The sequence below is a fragment of the Prenolepis imparis genome, unplaced genomic scaffold (genome assembly GCF_030444845.1).
Source record: "Prenolepis imparis isolate NDT839.2.m4 unplaced genomic scaffold, iyPreImpa1.0 SCAF_2, whole genome shotgun sequence".
NCBI classification, from domain to species: Eukaryota; Metazoa; Arthropoda; class Insecta; order Hymenoptera; family Formicidae; genus Prenolepis; species Prenolepis imparis.
The window spans coordinates 13,971,692-13,981,859 of record NW_028141160.1 but is presented as its reverse complement, the minus strand read 5'-3'; the positions used below and the strand labels follow the sequence as shown (position 1 = coordinate 13,981,859).

The 10,168-nt window shown below is 33.1% G+C and overlaps 1 protein-coding gene across 1 annotated transcript; it reads right to left on the bottom strand.

Moving 5' to 3' along the window:
• Positions 1-8,524: 8,524 nt before the first annotated feature.
• LOC145932913 (endocuticle structural glycoprotein SgAbd-8-like) lies at positions 8,525-9,460 on the bottom strand. Its single transcript, XM_083032137.1, has 2 exons — positions 9,445-9,460; positions 8,525-8,992 (listed from the first exon to the last, which is right to left on the bottom strand). Exons 1-2 carry the CDS (start codon positions 9,458-9,460, stop codon positions 8,547-8,549), a joined length of 462 nt encoding a protein of 153 aa, XP_082888263.1. The 3' UTR covers positions 8,525-8,546.
• Between the last annotated feature and the right edge of the window lie 708 nt (positions 9,461-10,168).

Below are 10,168 nucleotides of genomic sequence, written 5' to 3'. Positions count from 1 at the left end.
CCTGGCATGGGTCTTCTCACGTATATTAAGCACACGTTTGTAATATGTCGCCTGTTAACTGCTACCTATGTCTCACGCTTACAATTAGTCTTTACGCTTTTTCGCGCGCAGCTCTTATGCACATATGTATATCATTCGCATCGTTTGGAGGTCGGGATGTTTAAAGGCATGCTATTCTGTTATGAATTGAATTTGCATAAGTGTATTAGCGTTTTTTTCCTCTCTTGCAGAAACTATTTGTATCATTCTCACGTGATGTACGCACCGTGCATATAATTATCGCTCGAGAAATATATGCGCCAATGTCCATAATTTTCACATTTGATCATATTTTCTCGTATACGCATAAACAATAATAACCATTATTAAGAAAATTTTAATTCAATTTAAAGAAAAAAATTACAAATAACATTTTTCCACATTACAATTTATTGAAGTAAAATTTTAATTAAGCATAGAGAGAGAGTTTTTAAGAATAGCGCATTATCATACGATGATTGAAATTCTCTACATCTAATTAATTAAGACGTTTTTTGTACAACTTGTATATCGCACTTTATACACAGAGAGAATTTTCTCTTAGATTTTACCCTATAAAAGAAAATCATGGTAACGTGGGACATTATGGTCTGGAAAGAATTTTAAAAATATGTTTGATTAAATTTTACCATACTTTTAGTAAATTTTACTATACTTTTAGTAAAATTAATCAAACATTTTATATTTTATTGTGATAGATATTATTATTCTTTATGTGATAAATATTAATCAGAGAAATTCTCATAAAAATTCTTTCCATACCATATTGTCCCACGATTACCATGATTTTCAGGGTAAATTCTAAGAGAAAATTCTCTCTGTGTATAAAGTGCGATATACAAGTTGTAATTTTTAGATCGCGGAAATATCTTTGTTTACTTGTTATCTTTAATGCATCCACGTGTGTGCATATATTCACATCTGCATGCTACAAATCTGATGAAATCGAGCCTAAGAATGATATGTGCTTGTCGTTGGGAGAACTGTCATTATCTCGCTCGTCTCGTAACGTCTTGGCCTCACCACGGGGTTTGGCTCATCGATGCCGGATTCGCCACGGATCATCGCAGGGCGTATTCCTTTCACCGCGTCGAACCGATACAACGGCGATTTGCCGCGGCGCGCATCGCCGATCCTTGCGACATACTTCGGACAGAATCCTTCGATCCTTCGAGATCGAACAGAATCTCGCGAAATAGTCTGCAGGTCCGCCTGCGCGACTTCTTTAAATTGCTTTAACTTTAAAGCTTCCGGTCTTTCATTGCAATCGTATGGGATTATGATGTTGAAAGCAAAATATTATATATAAATTCTTTCTCTTCCTCATTAAAATAAATTAGCTTCTTTTCGCACATTGTTGTTAGACTAGAACCTACAAAATTAAATGTTTATAAATAAGATTCAACAACAATAGAAATAAACAAAATATGAGCAATCTTATCACGGATTAATATTATAATATAATAATCTGCTTTAAATACAAAATACACAATTATAATTTTTCTTATAAATATATGTATATACATATATAATCTCTTTTTTTAATTATAAAATTTAATATTATATCAAATTTTTAACATCAATATAATAATTTTTCCCTCGAAAAAGATTGTCAATTTAATATAAAAAATTCAGTTTACACAATCAATATCTCTATTAAAATTAGATCATTTTTAACTTCAATTTGTAAAAGGCAAAAGTTTTTAAAATTAGATAACAAATGTATCAATATATAATTATATTTATTTTGCATTCTCTGAAGATCTCACGGATAAGTTATGCGTGGGTATCTTGAAATTGAATATGGACACATAACTAATAAATTATTATAAGAAAATGATTGCTTATAAATATTTCATGTGTGATTTCTGCAATATGCCGTCGATAATCAAAGATATTATATACTGTTATGCAAAGAGATTTATGTATATTTCTTTTTGCATCTAATTAATTAAAAAACGATATGGTATATAATAATTTTTATCGATTATATAGTATGGAATAAACGATTTCTTTTATGTTATTTATATATAATAATGTTTGAGAGAAAAGAAATTTAACGATACAAGTAAAATAATATATATTGATTTTATTTTTACATTTTAATATACATTTATTCTTCTTATTGTTAAAAGACATCAAAAAACAAAATTCGATAAGTTAATTTTTCTGTATTTTAAATAAAATGGGGGTGCACATTAGGGTACACATAATAATAAATCTTCGCAACACATTTCTCGCAGAAAATCACGTATTAGTATACCCTCATCCTTTGATGAGTCATATTTCTACCGCTTCAAGAATAATACGGATAACCTTCTAGATACTTGAATTAAAAAAATAAGAAGGATAAAATGAGGACGTAAGGATACGCTCGGTGATCAAACTGAACAAAGGACGCGAAAGAATTTGTGACGAGCGCGAGACGGCAACTAGGATGCACCGGTGCTGCACGTTTGATAGGTGATATTTAAACCATCGAATCGACAGAAGGAATTCCCGCACACAGACACACGTACATGCATATTTCCGAAACGCGTCGGGTAATGATGATATTTACAGTTTCGCCACTAATCTCACTGTTAGACTTGTAATGCACGCGCGTGGGTGTAATAGAGACAACAGTATGTACAAGGCAATCCTGAAGGATTGTTTGAACCTTTTATCAGAAATATCTCTAATCGCACGCGGGACATCGCCAGAGACATGAATGCTCATTGAACGTAGGCGAGATCACAGAATTATGGACGCCTTTTACCGACGCGTTTTCCGCGAAATTCGAGAAAATATTATAATCTTCCATGCATTGTGCAAATCTTGCACAAATAAAATTACGATACTAATAATATAATCTCTTTCTTTAAACGAATATACGTATTTGTATAAAGGATTTGTATAAAGGATAGAAGTATGAAATCGAATGAGTACTAAAACCAATAGAATCAAAATGCGCTTTTAGAAAAATAAATCGTATTTTAATTCAATTTTTTTTTAATTAAATTGATTTGATTGGCTTTTAAATATTCTTCAAATATAAAATATTACATTATTAATTAATTTTTAGTACTAATATTTACATATCAACTTTTTTATGTAACATATATTCTAAACATATATTCGTATTTAGACAATATCTCTTATCATCAATCATACTTTATTAACTTTCGCTTACAATGCTGTCATGTACTGCATTCTAGGGCAATTCCGACGAAACAATGATGGTCTTTTTATTTACAAGCTCAAGCATATCTAGGAAAAAATCCTATCGTACATTGACGCGAACCCACCCTTTCTTTTGTCTCTTAGCTGTGCTTAGCATTCTACAATCAAGAATAGCATTGCATTGTTTGGTATAATACGAAGAGGATTACGCTCGCAATAAACTCCGTGAATTACAGTATTGACCTCACATCAATAAAACAATTTGTACCTCTATTGAACGAGGTATGCATCATTAATTTCCAAATGCGCTTGGCGAATTCTCTTTCTTTTTTGATTAATGTAAAATTTACAGTTTGCTTTTTGAACAACGTGATCACTATGTTGAATTCTAATTCTAAAGATATAAAAATTTATTTATTTAAGCCACTTTTGTAGTTTAATTTTCATTTAAATTGCTTCGTATTTCCGAGCTATATCGGAATGACTCTAATGTCACGCTTATTGAATTTTCACGAAATCTAACTATGCATCTGACATTTGATTCGTTGAATAGAACATCGGGCGGGGTCTAATCGGGGCATTTCGAGACGACACACGCTTTTAACTATTCGCACCTCTTCCTCACTTAACTCTAACCCAAGAGTGCAGAAAGGTGTTACCAGAGAAAGAGAGAGCCTCAACAAAAGGCGGCGCCTTGACATTAAAATCTGTTCTTCCCGCGAGAAACGTTGCCTTTATCGTGCGGTCGCGAACGAACGAGCGACGATGAGCGTCGAAGACGGGGCGCGAACTAGAGAGAACTAAAACGTCGAAGAAGAATAACCTGTCAGTTATGCCGCTTTGAGGTTACCCAAGAGGAGGCAATCCGCCCTCTCGATCCCTCGAATCTACATCTTCGATTCATGAAAGAGAGATGCGTTTCTTAAGCAAAATATCTCCCTGCGTTGCTTATGGCGCACAGAATTTTATCGGGTATAGAAGATCTTGAATTCACGTTGCGCCACTATCGATTCTCTTCCATTCGGCATAATCTTTAACTTAATCTTTAACCTAGATATGTTTAATCAAGTTTGTCTGCCTATAATACGTTAAAATTAAATTTGTAAATACCAAATCTGTTAGAATGCAAAATAATCCACAGAAATCCTGATCTTAATTTAGAATAAATTTAGGACAGATAAACAATCTTTGTTTAGTCTCGCATAAAGTTTCATAATGAATTTTGCAATGGAATTTGGCGATAAGCCATATGAGAGCACATGCATACATACATGTAATCTGACAAGACGAGAGAGGAGGAGAGTAAGACATAATCTGCTAGTTATGCCATGCGGCGTTACTCAAGAAGAGCGTAGTATAATTCGCACTCGGCCTACCTGCATTTGTTCACCCGACGTACTAATTTTAAAACACTACTATGAGCCATTTTTTCCAAGGCAATTGCAGAAACTTGCTTGTGTACTACAATAATTCTAGTCATTGTGTGTACTGTTTCAATCATCATCTCAAGCTATTCCAAATGGAATCTGTGAATTCGCATCCGACAATTTTAATATGACTGCAAAACGCGCGAAAAAAAATAATAACTATATAAAATGCTTATTTAAATTTTGCTCAGTAAAGACACTTTGATTTATTTCTGAAATTATAAATGTTACAGTAAAACAAATTAATTATCACAAAAAAGACATCGATCTATTTTTAAAAAACCAGTTGAAAAAATATTAATTATTTTTCATAAATTATTACAACAAAGTTTCTATTTCAAATTAATTTCATATTTAATAACTTTTCTTCCTAGAAAATTATTACACGACATTTAAAAATACATGATAGCTAATGATATTCAGTCGGGGCTTATATTATGCAAAATCGATCTCTCTTTCGGCTCAAACATAAAGCCGTCAGCACGCGTCGCTATCGTGACGTTCAGTATTTACAATATGATGCATTATAATAAAGTATATATAATTATGTAATTGCGCGCGATTTGGTAATGGTGTAAATTTACGTCTGCCGCTAAAGAAAGGCGCATCTATATAATCCGCTCTCGATACGATCTCCAATTACTGCTATAGAGATCGTAACCCTTCTCCTTTCCGTCTGAGGGGTTTCGCCTAGATCTCTCGCGATCTTTCTTCGAGAATACTTCGACTCTATCCAGCTGGCCATTATGAAACGAGTCGTACATTAATGGGATGAACCTTCGGGATTTTTTTTACAGAAAGCACGGTTGTTTTACTCGATAACGCTTATGTAAATGCGCTTTGTAATTTTGCAATGCAATGCAGACTGACAGATTTAAAGCTGTAATTAATTCGTTTAAGAGAAATCCGCGATGTATTTATTTTATATATAAGTAGTCTTAAAAACATATATTACGGGCTTCTTACAATTAGTTTAAAATATAATATTTTATGTTATACTTTTAGACACAATATCGAACTAAAGCATTTACATGTTTGTAAATTATGCGAATGTTAATTAAAAAATTGTTGTATTGAACTGATTTTAATTTTATCAAATTATTATCTATCTTTATATATGAAGACTTCACAAAAAGATATTATTATTCACAAGAATATTTTTTACCATAATAGTAAATATTCTATTTTTCGTTCTCATCAATATCAATTTACTTAAATGCATTCGCGATATTAAGAATTGATGCGACGCCATTATAACCGATAGAATCAAGTCGAGTGTTAATAAGAATGTGATGCAAACGATCACGTTCGTCGATCCTGATAGGAGCTATAAGTCTCCGCAGATGATGGTTATTTGTCGTCCTCCTTCCTCCCCGATTGTACACAGAGGGGAGGAGGCTTATTCAACTCGTTCAGCATAATCACTTGTTGCTCTTCTCCAGCTGCATCGGCCATCGTGAATTCCCTCTTTCTCCACATGGCACGATGCAGTGCATCGCGGTGCACATCTGCCGCCCACCGACATATGTCTTTACCTATTCCCGTGGTATCTATCAAAACCGCCCACTGAGAATTCAATGATCGGAGACTCTCTCGAGAGTGCATTCTCGTCTTGATATCCGCGAGCACATAAGAACAAGCAGGAAATTCTCTCTCTCTTTCTCTTTTTTTCAAAACTACAGATTCTCTTCTTTTTAATTACAGATTACTACTTTAATCACTTTGGTTCCCGCTAGGAATTTCAGAAACCGACTGACTCGATTGCTCGTTCGCGAAAGAAAAATCGCTCGGTATTCGTTAATTAACACATCGCGCGAAGAGAGCATCTGTTGATTGCGATAGTAATGCGACCTTTCACGAAATATATAATCGGTGCGGTTAAACATGTTAATTAATCTTTACAAGTAAAATTGCATATCTTTATGAGCTGCTTTGCACAGCTACATAAAGTCAAGTGGGATAAGAAAAACATAAATACGATAATAATTCAATATAAAAAATTAATAATTCTTACGAAATTACTGAAAGGATATTAAGAGAGTTATCAAAAAATCCTTAAATATGTAACATAATATTTTTTTATTTTTTGACCCACTAAAAATAATTTTTTTATCAGCGATTATCCTTTGATTGCAAAATTGTTTCATTGTACTAAATTACTGGCTCTAGTGAATATCGATTGTAGTTTGCACTCGTGCAGCATATTACCAGTAATAGGATCGAGATAGCCAACAGGATAAGAATCTCAACGGATGATTTCCCACCTTTGCGTGTTTATTGTAAGACGTCACACGGGAAACAGAGGATTATCGATCCTCGCCATCTTACCGTTTTCCTACCTACCTACGCAATGTTACACCGATGCACATCGGTAGGCGCGAAAAATTGTTGCTACTTTATTGGCGAACAGTGCATATCGTAATATAGAGAGATTTCCTAGGAAATATCCTCCACGTTGATTGAAATTATGCCGCGATACGGTCGAGGATCTACTAAGAATGTTATTAAATCGCTCTTGAAAATCACATCTTAATCGTCTGATCAGTGTTAATCAACGTTGATTGCGCTTCTCACGCGAAAATAGTAAACGGTATGTGTGACTGTATATATACGAGATATTAGAATTAATTGTACTATTATTGGCGGTATTAGTATTCTACAATTATGCTACTTTAAATTATGACTATTTTAGAAATCATCTATTACGAAACAAACTATTTAAAGTTTTTAAATCTTGATATTTGATCAACAAGTATTATTAAAATTTGATCTTAATAATACTCTTTATCGCACACATTATTCCGCTTGTTATATCAAGTTTTAATTCGATTCCTTCTTTGAATATATTTCTAATATAAAGAATTCTTTTTAAACGTAAGATGTAAGGTGTTGTTTTTTAATCATCAGATATAATCGCGTAACAATGGATACATATGATAATAATTCTTAGAGCGCAGAATGATACTTTAACCTTGATACTAATTTTGGACGATAATGAATCTTGTGTGTCTCGTTCTTTGTATAATATTAATATTTATTGTTCGCGCCTACATTTTTTCCTTTATCTTCACGGATCTTTTACATTCTCGATTTCAAGGAAATTGTGTCGCGATATGTAAAATATAGCAATAATTCTTTGAAAAATGTTAACTTTGTTAAAGAATCGCAAAGACGTCTTTTTTAAAGCATAAATATACATGGAAGGTCATATCTTTCACCAAGCTCCCCCAGCATCTGTAACTATTTTTCTACCTGCTCTCTGTCCACAAATAGAAACTCTGATTATGTATGTATCGCCGAAATTGCTAAACTAGCGTGACTGTGTAACATAGTTAAATTATTCGTTGCGTAAGAATAAATGCCAGAGTCTTTCAACCGAAAATATTTAGCGCGCACGTGTTTACGAAAACGTAGTAAAGTAAACGATAGGATACTATCTCGCGTCCTTCTTACAGAATTCGCAAAGTGCGATCTAAAAAATTAAGATTTCATGAATTAAAAATAGACTGTCTATAAACAATACGGCATGTCAATTAGTATATGAAAATAAAATTAGAATCAAATAAATATATGTTCAGTCTCTCTTTGCGTGATATTCTTCTAAATGTGTATATATTATTATATTTAATTATACATATTTAATTATAGAAGACAGAGAGATTTAAATATATTTCTTTTTATATTTTTCGAGACCAGAGTTTCTTATGGCATAGTCTGTAAGAATTATATATAATTAATCTTTGACTGCTCCGGTTTTTCTTCTTAAAAAGATGCATTAGATTTGTTAGGTTATCAAATAAAAGCTATAAGAATTTTTTTAGGATATATTTTATTTATTTAAACAAAACCTATATATATTTATATTTTATGACTCGAGAGGTGTGCGCCTTGTCCGGAAGTATTGCTAAATGTCACAGATCATTGAATGACATGCTTATTAAATTGTTTATTAAGTTGCTCGGGTTGTGGGTGAGCCAGAATGTAGTCGACGGCCCTCTGAATCAGCTCGGGTACAGGTGGAGCAATTGGCAAGTGAGCACCCTGTGGGTGGTATCCATTTTCGTCGGCGGAGTACGAAACGGCGATCGGGGTGCCATCAGGGGCGGTATACTGATATTGACCTTGGGCGACGACCGCGTGTTCTCCCTTAGGTCCGACAGGTTGTGGCGAGCCTTGCTCGGAAGCGGAGATTCCGTTCTCGGTTTCATAGGCGTAGTTGTAGGATCCCTCGGGCGAAATGTCCTGCGCTTGCCTCAGAATAGCCACTGGCTGTTGGTGATATTGAGGCTGTTGAGCCACAGCGACGGCGACTAGGGCGAGAGATACAATCTGAAACAGAAAAATACGTATAGTGAGACCAATGGCTAGATAGCAGTAATTGTAAAATAATGACAAAATAATTATAATAATAATTAATAGACATATTTGGATTCTGAAAATTATTGTACACTGTTGTATAATCTGAATTTTTGTAAACGGACACATTTATTTATAACTAAACCATTATCATGCTCAAATTATATTATTAATTTTTAAAAAATGCACAAAAGATCTATCAATTAAATAATATATTTATTATTGTTTATGAATATATATGTTGTATACGTCGATTATATAAATTCAATACAATTGGCCGGAAAGTACAGAAAGGAAAAAATGCTAATTTGCGCACAATGTTGCACGCTGCAAAAAATTACAGGAATCCATGAAAAAGATCAGATATCATTGAGGTGTTAAATAATCCTAAGATAACTGAGTTAATAGTTCATCAATAAGCGAATAATTAAGAATCCACCGTTTCCAACACGAGTCTCACCGTTGATTAGTTGCATTTAATCAGTTAATTGTGGTTAATTATCTATTCTTTCCTCAATTGATAAGCCAGGCGTTAATTAAATTATAACAGGATTATAACAAGCTGTTATTCGCAATAGTCGGAGAAGAATTCAAATGGAAAAAACCAAGAAATTACATTACATTCCGAATAAATAATTAGCATTGACAAATCAAAAAAATTCAATTTCTTAATTAAACGTCTGTAAGTTATACTCATAATATTAATTAAAGTTAATTATACATAAAGATTTTTTATAAATATTTTAAAAATTAATTTTTTTTGGAAAGATACAAAAAAAGACAGTTAAATTTTGATTAGTTTTAATTGACTAAGCGTTAGTTTTACGATTGATTTATTTGCAAATAGTAGAACTAAAGATAAAGTGTAAATAAATATGAAGAACTCACAAGGAATTTCATTTTGTCGTGCGTCTCGAATCTGCTGATCCTGCGTGATGAGATTTCGAGTGTGATTGCTATGAGATCTGAATGCGCTTTTATACGAAACCGTAGACCCCACTTTCCCTGATCATAATGGTACTCGAAAACGAGAAAAAGCCTGGATTTCATTTAGTCTGGTTTGAAAGGAAGGACAAAAAAAAAGGAGGGATCAAGAGAAATAGAGACGCCCGACTCCGAATAAAATCTTCTGCCAAAACTTATCTGTCGACTTGACCTTTTAATACGACGCCTAAATCGATCGA